The sequence below is a fragment of the Xenopus tropicalis genome, chromosome 8 (assembly GCF_000004195.4).
Source record: "Xenopus tropicalis strain Nigerian chromosome 8, UCB_Xtro_10.0, whole genome shotgun sequence".
Lineage (NCBI taxonomy): Eukaryota > Metazoa > Chordata > Amphibia > Anura > Pipidae > Xenopus > Xenopus tropicalis.
The window spans coordinates 8,387,966-8,407,911 of record NC_030684.2 but is presented as its reverse complement, the minus strand read 5'-3'; the positions used below and the strand labels follow the sequence as shown (position 1 = coordinate 8,407,911).

Here is a 19,946-nt window from a genome sequence, read left to right as displayed (position 1 = left end):
GAGCTGAGGGAAGGTGTAGGAGATACTACATGTAAGTCAGATAGTTGTAGGACATGTATCCCCATGTAGGTCAGATGGTTGTAGGACTCATCTCCCCATGTAGGTCAGATGGTTGTAGGACTCCTATCCCCATGTAGGTCTGATGGTTGTAGGACTTCTATCGCCATATAGGTCAGATGATTGTAGGACTTGTATACCCATATAGGTCAGATGGTTGTAGGACTCATATCCCCATGTAGGTCTGATGGTTGTAGGACTTCTATCGCCATATAGGTCAGATGATTGTAGGACTTGTATCCCCATATAGGTCAGATGGTTGTAGGACTCGTATCCCCATATAGGTCAGATGGTTGTAGGACTCCTATCCCCATGTAGGTCTGATGGTTGTAGGACTTCTATCGCCATATAGGTCAGATGATTGTAGGACTTGTATCCCCATATAGGTCAGATGGTTGTAGGACTCGTATCCCCATATAGGTCAGATGGTTGTAGGACTTGTTGCCCCATATAGGTCAGATGGTTGTAGGACTCATATCCCCATGTAGGTCAGATGGTTGTAAGATTTGTATCCCCATATAGGTCAGATGATTGTAGGACTCCTATCCCTATGTAAGTCAGATGGTTGTAGGACTTCGCCTTCATGTAGGTCAGATGGTTGTAGGACTCGCATCCCCATGTAGGTCAGATGATTGTAGGACTCGTATCCCCATATAGGTCAGATAGTTGTAGGATTTGTATCCCCATATAGGTCAGATGGTTGTAGGACTCCTATCCCAATATAGGTCAGATGATTGCATGACTTGTATACCCCATGTAGGTCAGATGGTTGTAGGACTCGCATCCCCATATAGGTCAGATGGTTGTAGGACTCGCATCCCCATATAGGTCAGATGGTTGTAGGACTCGCATCCCCATATAGGTCAGATGGTTGTAGGACTCGCATCCCCATATAGGTCAGATGGTTGTAGGACTTGATCCCCATATAGGTCAGATGGTTGTAGGACTCCTATCCCAATGTAGGTCAGATGATTGTAGGACTCGTATCCCCATATAGGTCAGATAGTTGTAGGATTTGTATCCCCATATAGGTCAGATGGTTGTAGGACTCCTATCCCAATATAGGTCAGATGATTGCATGACTTGTATACCCCATGTAGGTCAGATGGTTGTAGGACTCGCATCCCCATATAGGTCAGATGGTTGTAGGACTTGCATCCCCATATAGGTCAGATGGTTGTAGGACTCCTATCCCAATATAGGTCAGATGATTGTAGGACTCGTATCCCCATATAGGTCAGATAGTTGTAGGATTTGTATCCCCATATAGGTCAGATGGTTGTAGGACTCCTATCCCAATATAGGTCAGATGATTGCATGACTTGTATACCCCATGTAGGTCAGATGGTTGTAGGACTCGCATCCCCATATAGGTCAGATGGTTGTAGGACTCGCATCCCCATATAGGTCAGATGGTTGTAGGACTTGCATCCCCATATAGGTCAGATGGTTGTAGGACTCCTATCCCAATATAGGTCAGATGGTTGTAGGACTTGCATCCCCATATAGGTCAGATGGTTGTAGGACTCCTATCCCAATATAGGTCAGATGATTGTAGGACTCGTATCCCCATATAGGTCAGATAGTTGTAGGATTTGTATCCCCATATAGGTCAGATGATTGTAGGACTCGTATCCCCATATAGGTCAGATAGTTGTAGGATTTGTATCCCCATATAGGTCAGATGATTGTAGGACTCGTATCCCCATATAGGTCAGATAGTTGTAGGATTTGTATCCCCATATAGGTCAGATGGTTGTAGGACTCCTATCCCAATATAGGTCAGATGATTGTAGGACTCGTATCCCCATATAGGTCAGATGGTTGTAGGACTTGCATCCCCATATAGGTCAGATGGTTGTAGGACTCCTATCCCAATATAGGTCAGATGATTGCATGACTTGTATACCCCATGTAGGTCAGATGGTTGTAGGACTCGCATCCCCATATAGGTCAGATGGTTGTAGGACTCGCATCCCCATATAGGTCAGATGGTTGTAGGACTCCTATCCCAATATAGGTCAGATGATTGCATGACTTGTATACCCCATATAGGTCAGATGGTTGTAGGACGCAAATCCACATGTAGGTCTTATAGTTGTAGGACTCCTATCCCCATGTAGGTCAGATGGTTGTAGGACTCGTATCCCTATGTAGGTCAGATGGTTGTAGGACTTGTTTCCCCATGTAGGTCAGATGATTGTAGGACTCGTATCCCTATGTAGGTCAGATGGTTGTTAATCTTTTTAATTTCAAGCATCTCTTGGGGGTCCAACCAAGCACAGTGCAAGAATATCTATGACATCAATAAAGTTTTAACCTACAATCTCATCAACCTTCAAGCTTTGCTTTCAGGAGTGTGTAGGAGAGCCAAAAGGCATTTTCACCAGTAGCTGCTGACTCGGGTAAGTACCACCCCGACTCGCCTGTACCTTCTCACAGCGTTTATTATAAAGAGAAGGTGTCACAGGAGACAGCTCCCAGGGGAGGCGCGCAGCATGTCGGGCAGTCGGGGCCGGGGGTGACAAGCAACGTGTGATAACGGAGAATCTCGAGTGAAAGGAATGGTGTGAAATTGAGAGGGATACAATGGGTACGTAGCCAGGAACCCCAGAGGGGGGAGTGAAGCTCAACTGGAAATGTGTTTGCGGATTATCAGGTGGGGCTTCTCTTTAATTTGTCCCCTGGACCCCGTGCAAAGGTTGGACCTGCGAGGCAATGTTAAACACTAAGCTGACTATGGGAAACACTATGACACCTCCCTCCCATATGTATAAATACAAATATACAGAGAAGGAATGTTCTGGGCACACAATAAGCTGTACCCCCATATTGTACTGTCTAAGGGAAACACTATGGCACCTCCCTCCCATATGTAGAAATACAAATATACAGAGAAGGAATGTTCTGGGCACACAATAAGCTGTACCCCCATACTGTACTGTCTAAGGGAAACACTATGGCACCTCCCTCCCATATGTATAAATACAAATATACAGAGAAGGAATGTTCTGGGCACACAATAAGCTGTACCCCCATACTGTACTGTCTAAGGGAAACACTATGGCACCTCCCTCCCATATGTATAAATACAAATATACAGAGAAGGAATGTTCTGGGCACACAATAAGCTGTACCCCCATACTGTACTGTCTAAGGGAAACACTATGGCACCCCCTACCCATATGTATAAATACAAATATACAGAGAGGGAAAGTTCTGGGCACACAATAAGCTGTACCCCCATACTGTACTGTCTAAGGGAAACACTATGGCACCTCCCTCCCATATGTATAAATACAAATATACAGAGAAGGAATGTTCTGGGCACACAATAAGCTGTACCCCCATACTGTACTGTCTAAGGGAAACACTATGGCACCCCCTACCCATATGTATAAATACAAATATACAGAGAAGGAATGTTCTGGGCACACAATAAGCTGTACCCCCATACTGTACTGTCTAAGGGAAACACTATGGCACCTCCTACCCATATGTATAAATACAAATATACAGAGAAGGAATGTTCTGGGCACACAATAAGCTGTACCCCCATACTGTACTGTCTAAGGGAAACACTATGGCACCCCCTACCCATATGTATAAATACAAATATACAGAGAAGGAATGTTCTGGGCACACAATAAGCTGTACCCCCATACTGTACTGTCTAAGGGAAACACTATGGCACCTCCTACCCATATGTATAAATACAAATATACAGAGAAGGAATGTTCTGGGCACACAATAAGCTGTACCCCCATACTGTACTGTCTAAGGCAAACACTATGGCACCTCCTACCCATATGTATAAATACAAATATACAGAGAAGGAATGTTCTGGGCACACAATAAGCTGTACCCCCATACTGTACTGTCTAAGGGAAACACTATGGCACCCCCTACCCATATGTATAAATACAAATATACAGAGAAGGAATGTTCTGGGCACACAATAAGCTGTACCCCCATACTGTACTGTCTAAGGGAAACACTATGGCACCTCCCTCCCATATGTATAAATACAAATATACAGAGAAGGAAATTTTTTTTCCTTAAATGAGCTGCTAAACTTCAGGCAACGTTCTCTCCCTCTGGGGCCTCCGTCTCTCTCTCTCTATTTTTCAGTTTAATATTAAGGGAGTCAAACAGCACCCCATTCACTGGAGGAGGCCGAGTGATTGAGATAAAACAAGCGTTTTGGAGACACAGGGGCAGGAACAGAACTTTGAGAAGGTGGCACAGATGGACAACGAAGAGGTGGGAGAGGGAGGTCCAAGACCAATGAAGGAATATAGACCAGAAGAGCCACCGGGGTCCATCGGCCATCTTGCTGTGCCCTCATTAAGTGAAGAGGGTGGTACGAAAGCTTTTCCCAGGGGGCAGTAGCCGCACAGGGTGTAGGAACATTTACACACAGGGATGAATATGTTCAACGTAACAGCTGCTCTGGCCCCCGATTGGCCCTGTTGGATTCAGTGCAGGATTAGGTTACAGAAGAACATATAAACATCGAGGTGTGGTCCTGCCGGCTGGATCTATGAGATATTATGTCTGGCTGTGTGTGTGTGGAAGGGAGGGGGGTGCAATAGGAAACAGGCCAACCCCACCATCCAACAGGCCCATCTACCCCAGCTTTTCCATCAGCCACTTCTACACATGAATATTTGCCAACCTGGTTGCCCCACTAGTATCAGCTCAAGTACCCTGAACCCCTTCTGTATATACAAATAGTAGCTATGGGGCTCCCCCACCTTGGAGGGAAGTGTAGAAGTGGCCAATTAGGGTTAAACAAATGACTATTTGGTCTTCTAAATCTTCATGGAGGAGGCATGAAGGTCAAATCGAGTGAGATTTGGTAAGCAGATGAATTGTTGGACCTATGACTGATTGATACAGTAGGTTATTGTGCTTCAGGATTTGCCCTTGCCCAGCTGCTCCATCTACAGGCACCACAGATGGATAGGGAGAGTGGACATTTGCTCTCCTAGATACACCTAAACGTCCAGCTTGAAGGCCAATTAGGGTGGGATTTGGGGTGGATATTTGCTGCCCTAGACATTCTTGAATTCATGAACTATGACTAAAGATACACCAATGTTTTCCTATATCTGTACCAACCTCGCAAGCTTGGGGGGGGGCTCTTGCCAAATGTTGGACCTTTACAGCAAGCACCGACCAAAAGTTGGACCATTAAGGAAAGAGCAGACCAAAGGCCGGACCTTAAAAAGGAGCACTAACCAAAGATTTGGCCAACCTTCAAGGGGGGCACTGACCAAAGGATGGACTATCAAGGGAGGAGTAGATCAAAGGTTGGACCTTAAAAAGGAGCACTAACCAAATGTTTGGCCAACCTTCAAGGGGGGCACTGACCACAGGATGGACCATCAAGGGAAAAGCTGACCAAAGGTTGGACTGGCCTTCAAGGGGGCACTGACCAAAAGATGGACCATCAAGGGAAGAGCTGGCCAAAGGTTGGACCTTAAAAAGAGCACTGACCAAAGGTTGGACTGGCCTTCAAGGGGGCACTGACCAAAAGATGGACCATCAAGGGAGGAGCTGGCCAAAGGTTGGACCTTAAAAAGAGCACTAATCAAAGGTTGGACCTGCCTTCAAGGGGGCACTGACCAAAAGATGGACCATCAAGGGAAAAGCTGACCAAAGGTTGGACTGGCCTTCAAGGGGGCACTGACCAAAAGATGGACCATCAAGGGAAGAGCTGGCCAAAGGTTGGACCTTAAAAAGAGCACTGACCAAAGGTTGGACTGGCCTTCAAGGGGGCACTGACCAAAAGATGGACCATCAAGGGAGGAGCTGGCCAAAGGTTGGACCTTAAAAAGAGCACTGACCAAAGGTTGGACTGGCCTTCAAGGGGGCACTGACCAAAAGATGGACCATCAAGGGAGGAGCTGACCAAAGGTTGGACCTTAAAAAGAGCACTGACCAAAGGTTGGACTGGCCTTGAAGGGGGCACTGACCAAAAGATGGACCATCAAGGGAGGAGCTGGCCAAAGGTTGGACCTGAAAAAGAGCACTGACCAAAGGTTGGACCTGCCTTCAAGGGGGCACTCACCAAAAGATGGACCATCAAGGAGCTTGACCAAAGGTTGGACCTTAAAAAGGAACACTAACCAAACGTTTGACCAACCTTCAAAGGGGGGCAACTTGATCAAATTTTGTCTTCGGGAACCAATTAGATGTTTGCTATCATTATTCTAACTGTGTTAGATGGGTAAAAGGTAACTGGTGATTGGTTGCAATGGATTACTGGATTGGTTTAGACAGACAGTAGGAAGTGACAGACGGTCCTTACCGAATCCCCTTGGTTTGGGCAATGTTGTGGTAGGACACCTTGGACAAAGCGGCAATCACCTGAAACACAAAAACAGCAAGAGGAGCCCATTAGTGAGGGAGCAGAGGGGGGGATAACAGAACCCCTAGAGGGCAGTGGGACAGCTGAAAGGGCGCCCCCTGTCTGGGACGTACCAACGAACCCTGACCGATGGGATTCTCTATTGAGGGGCTACTAAGTGCCAGTTAAGCGCATTACCCAGACATTATACGTCCGGCCAAGGGTCCCATTAATACTTGTCTCATTTTGGCCTAATCGTTATTGACAGCTCCCCAGGTTAGAACGGGAGGGCGGGCCGTTGCCATGGCAACACTAAGCCACTTCGATAAAATGGGACAATATTCACCCGCGGGTACAAAATGGGGAATTATTACTGATATGAAAGGGAAACAGAGAGGTAAAAGCAGGTCTCGTGGGCCTCATTCTCTCCCTGACTCCTCCCCCCAATCCAGCCCCCCCCCCCCCACATGTCATTTAAACAGTTGGAGTGATTAGTAAGAGCGCGTGGGAGATGCAATTGCGCTTGTGGTGATAAAGGGAGAGCAATGAAGCGGAAAAGTTATTTTCATGTCTGGGAGGCTTCCCCATTGGTTCAATCAGTCGAATATAAATAGGGCATTAATGAAATGAAAGCGCATTACTGGCTCAGTATTGGAGGGGACCGGCCCATTGGGGTTCTGCCCCGGACATGTGATTCTCCGTAACCCCCCCAGGTGGCCACGGGCCGTGGGTTGGGAGGAAAGGCGGCTAACGAGCTCATTAAATATTAGAAAGTGAGGAGAGTGAGGCCTTCTGGGAGTGCGAGTTAATTATCTCTGTCTCTCACACTAAGGGAAACAACATTCTGTTTAACCATAGGGAGAGCTCTGGAGGGGGGTGTGACTTACCCGCGGGGGTAACAATGCCTGGGCCTTGTATAATGTTGCCCCCCGCACTCACTGTATTATATCCTTATAGTCTCACCCCCCCGCACTGTATTATATCCTTATAGTCTCACCCCCCCCACTCACTGTATTATATCCTTATAGTCTCACTCCCCCGCACTGTATTATATCCTTATAGTCTCACTCCCCCACTCACTGTATTATATCCTTATAGTCTCACTCCCCCCCGCACTGTATTATATCCTTATAGTCTCACCCCCCCCCCGCACTGTATTATATCCTTATAGTCTCACCCCCCCCTGCACTGTATTATATCCTTATAGTCTCACTCCCCCGCACTGTATTATATCCTTATAGTCTCACTCCCCCACTCACTGTATTATATCCTTATAGTCTCACCCCCCCACTCACTGTATTATATCCTTATAGTCTCACCCCCCCCACTCACTGTATTATATCCTTATAGTCTCACTCCCCCGCACTGTATTATATCCTTATAGTCTCACTCCCCCACTCACTGTATTATATCCTTATAGTCTCACTCCCCCCCGCACTGTATTATATCCTTATAGTCTCACCCCCCCCCGCACTGTATTATATCCTTATAGTCTCACCCCCCCCGCACTATATTATATCCTTATAGTCTCACCCCCCCCGCACTGTATTATATCCTTATAGTCTCACCCCCCGCACTGTATTATATCCTTATAGTCTCACCCCCCCGCACTGTATTATATCCTTATAGTCTCACCCCCCCGCACTGTATTATATCCTTATAGTCTCACTCCCCCCCGCACTGTATTATATCCTTATAGTCTCACCCCCCCGCACTGTATTATATCCTTATAGTCTCACTCCCCCACTCACTGTATTATATCCTTATAGTCTCACCCCCCCCCCGCACTGTATTATATCCTTATAGTCTCACCCCCCCGCACTGTATTATATCCTTATAGTTTCACCCCCCCGCACTATATTATATCCTTATAGTCTCACCCCCCCGCACTGTATTATATCCTTATAGTCTCACCCCCCCCCCGCACTGTATTATATCCTTATAGTCTCACCCCCCCGCACTGTATTATATCCTTATAGTCTCACCCCCCCCCGCACTGTATTATATCCTTATAGTCTCACCCCCCCGCACTGTATTATATCCTTATAGTCTCACCCCCCCCCGCACTGTATTATATCCTTATAGTCTCACCCCCCCGCACTGTATTATATCCTTATAGTCTCACCCCCCCGCACTGTATTATATCCTTATAGTCTCACCCCCCCCCCGCACTGTAACATATCCTTATAGTCTCACCCCCCCCCGCACTGTATTATATCGTTATAGTCTCACCCCCCCGCACTATATTATATCCTTATAGTCTCACCCCCCCCGCACTGTATTATATCCTTATAGTCTCACCCCCCCGCACTGTATTATATCCTTATATTCTCACCCCCCCCGCACTATATTATATCCTTATAGCCCTAACCCCCCCGCACTGTATTATATCCTTATAGTCTCACCCCCCCACACGCTCACTGTATTATACCCCTTATAGTCTCACCCCCCACTCTCACTGTATTATACCCCTTATAGTCTCACCCCCCCACTCTCACTGTATTATATCCTTATAGTCTCACATTATGCATGGAGACAAATCAGGCTGTGTAATCTCAATACTCTCCATTTAAGGCACAAACAGGAGAGAGTAACTGCCCCCAGGCACGTGCCAACCCCCATATGTATAAATACAAATATACAGAGAAGGAATGTTCTGGGCACACAATAAGCTGTACCCCCATACTGTAGTGTCTAAGGGAAACACTATGGCACCTCCCTCCCATATGTATAAATACAAATATACAGAGAAGGAATGTTCTGGGCACACAATAAGCTGTACCCCCATACTGTACTGTCTAAGGGAAACACTATGGCACCTCCCTCCCATATGTATAAATACAAATATACAGAGAAGGAATGTTCTGGGCACACAATAAGCTGTACCCCCATACTGTAGTGTCTAAGGGAAACACTATGGCACCTCCCTCCCATATGTATAAATACAAATATACAGAGAAGGAATGTTCTGGGCACACAATAAGCTGTACCCCCGTACTGTACTGTCTAAGGGAAACACTATGGCACCTCCCTCCCATATGTATAAATACAAATATACAGAGAAGGAATGTTCTGGGCACACAATAAGCTGTACCCCCGTACTGTACTGTCTAAGGGAAACACTATGGCACCCCCTACCCATATGTATAAATACAAATATACAGAGAAGGAATGTTCTGGGCACACAATAAGCTGTACCCCCATACTGTACTGTCTAAGGGAAACACTATGGCACCTCCCTCCCATATGTATAAATACAAATATACAGAGAAGGAATGTTCTGGGCACACAATAAGCTGTACCCCCATACTGTACTGTCTAAGGGAAACACTATGGCACCTCCTACCCATATGTATAAATACAAATATACAGAGAAGGAATGTTCTGGGCACACAATAAGCTGTACCCTCATACTGTACTGTCTAAGGGAAACACTATGGCACCTCCCTCCCATATGTATAAATACAAATATACAGAGAAGGAATGTTCTGGGCACACAATAAGCTGTACCCCCATACTGTACTGTCTAAGGGAAACACTATGGCACCCCCTACCCATATGTATAAATACAAATATACAGAGAAGGAATGTTCTGGGCACACAATAAGCTGTACCCCCATACTGTACTGTCTAAGGGAAACACTATGGCACCCCCTACCCATATGTATAAATACAAATATACAGAGAAGGAATGTTCTGGGCACACAATAAGCTGTACCCCCATACTGTACTGTCTAAGGGAAACACTATGGCACCTCCCACCCATATGTATAAATACAAATATACAGAGAAGGAATGTTCTGGGCACATAAGCTTTGCCATTAAAGTGCTTATAAATGGGATCGTTCCTTCCTGTAGAGCGCTGATTGGAGAAATGGACACCGAGAGACCATATTGAATAGAGTGCATTACAGTTATTAGACAGACACAATGCGAATAAAAGCAGAGAGGGCCCTGGCCGTTAGCCACCGAGCTGGTTTAGATGCCAAGTCCTGGCGCCGTTTTGATTTTAATTGACCTTTCCATTTGGGTAATAGAATTTTATTTGGAATCTGCTTGCATAAACAACCCCCCCCCCCCCCCATTCGTGCGTCACTAGATCACAGATAGGGAATAGTCCCAGACTGACTCTCCCATACTCCTGACTAAATTGCCGGTCAATACCTAATAGCGAATGAACTCCGAGACCAGTCATTTGTCATTTTAAAGGCCAAGTAAAGCCCCAAGGAAATATAAAAGCCATTTTATCCGATATTAGGGTTATTCAGTTACGGTCCCTTATTCATCCCTGACTCCTCCTTCATGCAGCGCTATTGAAATATTAACGCAGGGTTTTACTTGCCCTTTAATTTGTATTCTGGCGCTTATAAGTAACAGTTAATGGTCGGATTCTCCTATTGGGGCGGGCCGGCCAACCCACCAGGCCTGCGTCAATCTCTAATTCTATTAAGGAGGAAAAGTGATTAGGGGTCTCGCTAACGCGGTTACAGGGTCTCTGGCCGGTCTGGACAAAATCATGGCGGATCCTGCGCTATAAGGAGAAGGAACTCAAATCAGCCGAGTTATTTAAAGAGACAGTACACCTTATTATCCCAATAAAATGACTTGACTGTATAATGAACTCCTCCTTATCTGTAAGCCTGAGACACACAGGCAGAGGGGATAAATGCTCCTTTATAGGAAGCTCCCTATGTGATTCCTGGGGGGGAATAGTAAGGGTTAAAACGCGGCCGCCACCCATTGGTGCTGAATAAAGGATTTTAATAGGCGGAACACATTTTCATCACAAGTCGGGGTTATTTTGCTTCTAATGAAGGCGTGCATTAATTACAAGCCCCCCCTGCAGTACCACTTTCCCCCTCTGTGTGGCGCCATTCCTTTCAATGCAGTAACTGTGGAATATGGTAAATGCAAAAATAACACAACCCATTACTTCCCCTTTAAACACTTATCTGACTTTTTTTTCCCTTCAATACACATTGGAAACATCTACATATCACTGCTTTGGGACACTGCTGTAAATGGGAGTGTCGCTGCTTTGGGACACTGCTGTAAATGGGAGTGTCGCTGCTTTGGGACACTGCTGTAAATGGGAGTGTCGCTGCTTTGGGACACTGCTGTAAATGGGAGTGTCGCTGCTTTGGGACATTGCTGTAAATGGGAGTGTCGCTGCTTTGGTACACTGCTGTAAATGGGAGTGTCGCTGCTTTGGGACACTGCTGTAAATGGGAGTGTCGCTGCTTTGGGACACTGCTGTAAATGGGAGTGTCGCTGCTTTGGGACACTGCTGTAAATGGGAGTGTCGCTGCTTTGGGACACTGCTGTAAATGGGAGTGTCGCTGCTTTGGGACACTGCTGTAAATGGGAGTGTCGCTGCTTTGGGACATTGCTGTAAATGGGAGTGTCGCTGCTTTGGTACACTGCTGTAAATGGGAGTGTCGCTGCTTTGGGACACTGCTGTAAATGGGAGTGTCGCTGCTTTGGGACACTGCTGTAAATGGGAGTGTCGCTGCTTTGGGACACTGCTGTAAATGGGAGCGTCGCTGCTTTGGTACATTGCTGTAAATGGGAGTGTCGCTGCTTTGGGACATTGCTGTAAATGGGAGTGTCGCTGCTTTGGGACACTGCTGTAAATGGGAGTGTCGCTGCTTTGGTACATTGCTGTAAATGGGAGTGTCGCTGCTTTGGTACATTGCTGTAAATGGGAGTGTCGCTGCTTTGGGACACTGCTGTAAATGGGAGTGTCGCTGCTTTGGTACATTGCTGTAAATGGGAGTGTCGCTGCTTTGGGACACTGCTGTAAATGGGAGTGTCGCTGCTTTGGTACACTGCTGTAAATGGGAGTGTCGCTGCTTTGGGACACTGCTGTAAATGGGAGTGTCGCTGCTTTGGTACATTGCTGTAAATGGGAGTGTCGCTGCTTTGGGACACTGCTGTAAATGGGAGTGTCGCTGCTTTGGGACACTGCTGTAAATGGGAGTGTCGCTGCTTTGGGACACTGCTGTAAATGGGAGTGTCGCTGCTTTGGGACACTGCTGTAAATGGGAGTGTCGCTGCTTTGGGACACTGCTGTAAATGGGAGTGTCGCTGCTTTGGAACACTGCTGTTAATGGGAGCGTCACTGCTTTGGTACACTGCTGTTAATGGGAGCGTCGCTGCTTTGGTACACTGCTGTTAATGGGAGTGTCGCTGCTTTGGTACATTGCTGTAAATGGGAGTGTTGCTGCTTTGGGACACTGCTGTAAATGGGAGTGTCGCTGCTTTGGGACACTGCTGTAAATGGGAGTGTCGCTGCTTTGGGACACTGCTGTAAATGGGAGTGTCGCTGCTTTGGGACACTGCTGTAAATGGGAGCGTCGCTGCTTTGGAACACTGCTGTTAATGGGAGCGTCACTGCTTTGGTACACTGCTGTTAATGGGAGCGTCACTGCTTTGGTACACTGCTGTTAATGGGAGTGTCGCTGCTTTGGTACACTGCTGTTAATGGGAGCGTCACTGCTTTGGTACACTGCTGTAAATGGGAGTGTCGCTGCTTTGGTACACTGCTGTTAATGGGAGTGTCGCTGCTTTGGAACACTGCTGTTAATGGGAGTGTCGCTGCTTTGGAACACTGCTGTTAATGGGAGTGTCGCTGCTTTGGTACACTGCTGTTAATGGGAGTGTCGCTGCTTTGGTACACTGCTGTTAATGGGAGTGTCGCTGCTTTGGAACACTGCTGTTAATGGGAGTGTCGCTGCTTTGGGACACTGCTGTAAATGGGAGTGTCGCTGCTTTGGAACACTGCTGTTAATGGGAGTGTCGCTGCTTTGGAACACTGCTGTAAATGGGAGTGTCGCTGCTTTGGAACACTGCTGTTAATGGGAGTGTCGCTGCTTTGGAACACTGCTGTTAATGGGAGTGTCGCTGCTTTGGGACACTGCTGTTAATGGGAGTGTCGCTGCTTTGGGACACTGCTGTAAATGGGAGTGTCGCTGCTTTGGTACACTGCTGTAAATGGGAGTGTCGCTGCTTTGGTACACTGCTGTAAATGGGAGTGTCGCTGCTTTGGGACACTGCTGTTAATGGGAGTGTCGCTGCTTTGGGACACTGCTGTAAATGGGAGTGTCGCTGCTTTGGTACACTGCTGTAAATGGGAGTGTCGCTGCTTTGGTACATTGCTATAAATGGGAGTGTCACTGCAAATGGGAGAGTCACTGCTTTGGTACATTGCTGTAAATGGCAACGCCTGGAAGTACTTACTGCTTGGAAACAGGGCGGGGGCGGGGGCACCAACCCCAAAATACTAAAAGTTTCAGCACAGCAATGCCAGAAATCCCTATCTGCCCTAAATGTCCCTATTTCAGCCAATTCAAACTCATCATTATGCCCAGGTAACCGCCACGGAGCCCCTGAACCCCCAAATCAGATCTCTGGCCTTGGAACTCTGTAACCCCAGACCGAGAAACGTTACGTAGTAAAGCTGCACGTATTCCGACGTACTGACCCGGTGTCTTTATTTAGCGCCGGCTGTGTATCCGATCTGATCCGAGCCCACTGGGAATGTTCCCACTGTGTAAACACACGGAGAGCAGAACGAACCCCCCCGGCCGGGTCAGGCCTTTCCCATAACACTCATCCCAATACGGAGTCAGACTGGGGGTTCTGTCTCTCTGGGAGTCTCCTCCATCCCTGGCACTCACATCAGAGACAGCTTGGGAGAGAGAGCGCAGCCCTGGCCATCTGGGATCAGCCCTGCCCAAAGCTCTGCGGGCCCCACGCTTGTTTAATAATACAAGGACCTGTTATCCAGAATGCTCGGGACCTGGGGTATTCCGGATAAGGGATCTTTCCATAATTTGGATCTCCATACCTTAAGTCTGCTAAAAGAAACTTATTTAAACAGAAATTAAATCGAATAGGGCTGTTCTGTCCCAATAAGGGGTAATTATATCTTAGTTGGGATCAAGTACAGGTACTGTTTTATTATTACAGAGAAAAGGGAATCATTTAACCATTAAATAAACCCAATAGGGCTGTTCTGCCCCCAATAAGGTGTAATTATATCTTAGTTGGGATCAAGTACAGGTACTGTTTTATTATTACAGAGAAAAGGGAATCATTTAACCATTAAATAAACCCAATAGGGCTGTTCTGCCCCCAATAAGGGGTAATTATATCTTAGTTGGGATCAAGTACAGGTACTGTTTTATTATTACAGAGAAAAGGGAATCATTTAACCATGAAATAAACCCAATAGGGCTGTTCTGCCCCAATAAGGGGTAATTATATCTTAGTTGGGATCAAGTACAGGTACTGTTTTATTATTACAGAGAAAAGGGAATCATTTAACCATGAAATAAACCCAATAGGGCTGTTCTGCCCCAATAAGGGGTAATTATATCTTAGTTGGGATCAAGTACAGGTACTGTTTTATTATTACAGAGAAAAGGGAATCATTTAACCATTAAATAAACCCAATAGGGCTGTTCTGCCCCAATAAGGGGTAATTATATCTTAGTTGGGATCAAGTACAGGTACTGTTTTATTATTACAGAGAAAAGGGAATCATTTAACCATTAAATAAACCCAATAGGGCTGTTCTGCCCCCAATAAGGGGTAATTATATCTTAGTTGGGATCAAGTACAGGTACTGTTTTATTATTACAGAGAAAAGGGAATCATTTAACCATGAAATAAACCCAATAGGGCTGTTCTGCCCCAATAAGGGGTAATTATATCTTAGTTGGGATCAAGTACAGGTACTGTTTTATTATTACAGAGAAAAGGGAATCATTTTTAAAAATGTTAATTATTTGATTAAAATGGAGTCTATGGGACATGGCCTTTCCATAATTCAGAACTTTCTGGATAATAGGTTTCCAGATAACGGGTCTGATACCTGTAATACTTCCCTCTGATTCGCTAGTGATCGACACAGATAAAGGACCAATGGGAGACTGTGACGCCCCTCTACGGAATTATTCACATGTATAGGAGCTGCCATATTGCCATTCCAATACACAGGATCTGGTTGCTTTATTATATCAATATAACTAGGGCCTTGGGGGGCCTTGGTACATAATGTACCCCCTCCTAGCAGGCACCATAATTGGGGGGGGGTGCTCCATTGGGCCGGCCAACCAGCGCCCGAGCATAACACCCCATTCGGTGCCAAGTGCTGCAATAAAAGATCAAATTTTAGACTTTTTATATTTCAGGGAATTGCTATTTCCAGGGTGATATCATCCCGGAATTATTCCTAAACTTGCCATTCTGTTCTTTTTTGGTAGCTGAAAGGCTCCCTGTAATTACTCCCTGCCCCTCTGTAATTGGCCGCCGGCACGCTGAGACTTCTCATTATGTCACATAAACCCCCAATTGTCTGGGGATGCGCTCACGTGCCAGCGAGTACGTCTCAGCGTGAGAGGGGAGAGATGGGCATCCCAGGCGTGCCAAGCGTGGCACCGAAACACTATGGCACCTCCCTCCCATATGTATAAATACAAATATACAGAGAAGGAATGTTCTGGGCACACAATAAGCTGTACCCCCATACTGTACTGTCTAAGGGAAACACTATGGCACCTCCCTCCCATATGTATAAATACAAATATACAGAGAAGGAATGTTCTGGGCACACAATAAGCTGTACCCCCATACTGTACTGTCTAAGGGAAACACTATGGCACCTCCCTCCCATATGTATAAATACAAATATACAGAGAAGGAATGTTCTGGGCACACAATAAGCTGTACCCCCATACTGTACTGTCTAAGGGAAACACTATGGCACCCCCTACCCATATGTATAAATACAAATATACAGAGAAGGAATGTTCTGGGCACACAATAAGCTGTACCCCCATACTGTACTGTCTAAGGGAAACACTATGGCACCTCCTACCCATATGTATAAATACAAATATACAGAGAAGGAATGTTCTGGGCACACAATAAGCTGTACCCCCATACTGTACTGTCTAAGGGAAACACTATGGCACCTCCTACCCATATGTATAAATACAAATATACAGAGAAGGAATGTTCTGGGCACACAATAAGCTGTACCCCCATACTGTACTGTCTAAGGGAAACACTATGGCACCTCCTACCCATATGTATAAATACAAATATACAGAGAAGGAATGTTCTGGGCACACAATAAGCTGTACCCCCATACTGTACTGTCTAAGGGAAACACTATGGCACCCCCTCCCATATGTATAAATACAAATATACAGAGAAGGAATGTTCTGGGCACACAATAAGCTGTACCCCCATACTGTACTGTCTAAGGGAAACACTATGGCATCTCCCTCCCATATGTATAAATACAAATATACAGAGAACCGGATCCCTTTAAGTTTGGGGGAAAGTCTCATAATGGCAGACATTTAATGGGCCCCATACAGACCCCAGCACACAGCAGTAGGAGGGGGGGTAGCTCTATACCATATGCCACATTCATCCAGTAAAATAACAGGTCAGCACTCTGGTTTCCCCCAGTGAGAGACACGTGCAGGGGAGAGGGGCGGCTGGGTATCTTGCAGCCAATAATCGAATCTCGTGCTGCTGACACAGGGCAGAACCGGCCGCTCAAGGTGAATAGAACTGCGCTGGGAACTATCCTTTATCTAAGCTTAAAGGGGAACTACAAATAGTTTTTAGCATAATAAAGGGTTTATAGTTATGTGTAACTGTCACTGTGTCTGTCCCTTTCCCTTCCCTGCACTGCTGGTTCTGACTCCTGATACAACTCCCCAATATCCATTCATTCCTCATTATCACTGGGTTTATAGTTATGTGTAACTGTCACTGTGTCTGTCCCTTTCCCTTCCCTGCACTGCTGGTTCTGACTCCTGATACAACTCCCCAATATCCATTCATTCCTCATTCTCACTGGGTTTATAGTTATGTGTAACTGTCACTGTGTCTGTCCCTTTCCCTTCCCTGCACTGCTGGTTCTGACTCCTGATACAACTCCCCAATATCCATTCATTCCTCATTCTCACTGGGTTTATAGTTATGTGTAACTGTCACTGTGTCTGTCCCTTTCCCTTCCCTGCACTGCTGGTTCTGACTCCTGATACAACTCCCCAATATCCATTCATTCCTCATTCTCACTGGGTTTATAGTTATGTGTAACTGTCACTGTGTCTGTCCCTTTCCCTTCCCTGCACTGCTGGTTCTGACTCCTGATACAACTCCCCAATATCCATTCATCCCTCATTCTCACTGGGTTTATAGTTATGTGTAACTGTCACTGTGTCTGTCCCTTTCCCTTCCCTGCACTGCTGGTTCTGACTCCTGATACAACTCCCCAATATCCATTCATTCCTCATTATCACTGGGTTTATAGTTATGTGTAACTGTCACTGTGTCTGTCCCTTTCCCTTCCCTGCACTGCTGGTTCTGACTCCTGATACAACTCCCCAATATCCATTCATTCCTCATTCTCACTGGGTTTATAGTTATGTGTAACTGTCACTGTGTCTGTCCCTTTCCCTTCCCTGCACTGCTGGTTCTGACTCCTGATACAACTCCCCAATATCCATTCATTCCTCATTCTCACTGGGTTTATAGTTATGTGTAACTGTCACTGTGTCTGTCCCTTTCCCTTCCCTGCACTGCTGGTTCTGACTCCTGATACAACTCCCCAATATCCATTCATCCCTCATTCTCACTGGGTTTATAGTTATGTGTAACTGTCACTGTGTCTGTCCCTTTCCCTTCCCTGCACTGCTGGTTCTGACTCCTGATACAACTCCCCAATATCCATTCATTCCTCATTATCACTGGGTTTATAGTTATGTGTAACTGTCACTGTGTCTGTCCCTTTCCCTTCCCTGCACTGCTGGTTCTGACTCCTGATACAACTCCCCAATATCCATTCATTCCTCATTCTCACTGGGTTTATAGTTATGTGTAACTGTCACTGTGTCTGTCCCTTTCCCTTCCCTGCACTGCTGGTTCTGACTCCTGATACAACTCCCCAATATCCATTCATTCCTCATTCTCACTGGGTTTATAGTTATGTGTAACTGTCACTGTGTCTGTCCCTTTCCCTTCCCTGCACTGCTGGTTCTGACTCCTGATACAACTCCCCAATATCCATTCATTCCTCATTCTCACTGGGTTTATAGTTATGTGTAACTGTCACTGTGTCTGTCCCTTTCCCTTCCCTGCACTGCTGGTTCTGACTCCTGATACAACTCCCCAATATCCATTCATTCCTCATTCTCACTGGGTTTATAGTTATGTGTAACTGTCACTGTGTCTGTCCCTTTCCCTTCCCTGCACTGCTGGTTCTGACTCCTGATACAACTCCCCAATATCCATTCATCCCTCATTCTCACTGGGTTTATAGTTATGTGTAACTGTCACTGTGTCTGTCCCCTTCCCTGCACTGCTGGTTCTGACTCCTGATACAACTCCCCAATATCCATTCATTCCTCATTCTCACTGGGTTTATAGTTATGTGTAACTGTCACTGTGTCTGTCCCTTTCCCTTCCCTGCACTGCTGGTTCTGACTCCTGATACAACTCCCCAATATCCATTCATTCCTCATTCTCACTGGGTTTATAGTTATGTGTAACTGTCACTGTGTCTGTCCCTTTCCCTTCCCTGCACTGCTGGTTCTGACTCCTGATACAACTCCCCAATACCCATTCATTCCTCATTCTCACTGGGTTTATAGTTATGTGTAACTGTCACTGTGTCTGTCCCTTTCCCTTCCCTGCACTGCTGGTTCTGACTCCTGATACAACTCCCCAATATCCATTCATTCCTCATTCTCACTCTGATCCAAGTTGGCCTGAGTCGGGACACAGAGGCAGCAGGAAGGGGGAATCCAGGAATAAGTGAGGGCTGCCTTCATTACATGCCAGGCCGCGGGCGGAGATACCCGGCTGCCCGGCACTGAATACCCCCCGGCACAGACACTGCTCTCTGTCGCACAAACAGTGTAACGGGGCGGCTCAATAACAGCGTTTTCAATGAATGGATATTGGGAAGCTGTTGGAATTACATTTTCTTTCCATTTTTGGTTTAGTTCCCCTTTAATTTGAGAACAAATCAGGATTATGTAGTGCAAAGCCCCCCAGCATTCCCCACAAGCCACCAGATGGGGGGCTTTATGAATGATGGGGTTCCCTGCTCAGTAATGGGCAGGTTTGGGCACCCCACACCCTAACCATAGGGGCAATAATTACTCCAGATCATCATCATGGGGCTTATCCATATTTCTTATATTATATTAAATATATTATCAATATTTTACCCCTTTAAAAACAGTACGATGCAGAGAGTGATATTCTGAGACAATTTGCAATTGGTCTTCATTTTTTATTATTGGTAGTTTTTATTTGACTTTTTGTTCAGGAGCTCTCCAGTTTGGAGTTTCAGCAGCTATCTGGTTGCTAGGGTCCAAGCTACCTTAGCAACCAGGGAGTGGTTGGAATGAGAGACAGGTATATGAATAGGGGAGGGGCTGAATAGAAAGATAAGGAATAACAAGTAACAATAACAATAAAACTGGAGCCTCACAGAGCAATA

The 19,946-nt window shown here is 46.1% G+C and overlaps 1 protein-coding gene across 9 annotated transcripts in view; it reads right to left on the bottom strand.

Annotated features, from left to right (window-relative positions):
* vav2 (vav guanine nucleotide exchange factor 2) overlaps positions 1-19,946 on the bottom strand; it is a 162,060-nt gene that overhangs the window by 29,597 nt on the left and 112,517 nt on the right. For all 9 annotated transcript variants that reach the window (XR_004219473.1, XM_031890516.1, XM_031890518.1 and 6 more), the window contains 1 exon segment: positions 6,374-6,432. Coding sequence is in view for 8 of the 9 variants with exons in the window: in XM_031890516.1 (XP_031746376.1) it covers positions 6,374-6,432 (59 nt within the window). In the remaining variant the exon portion in view is untranslated.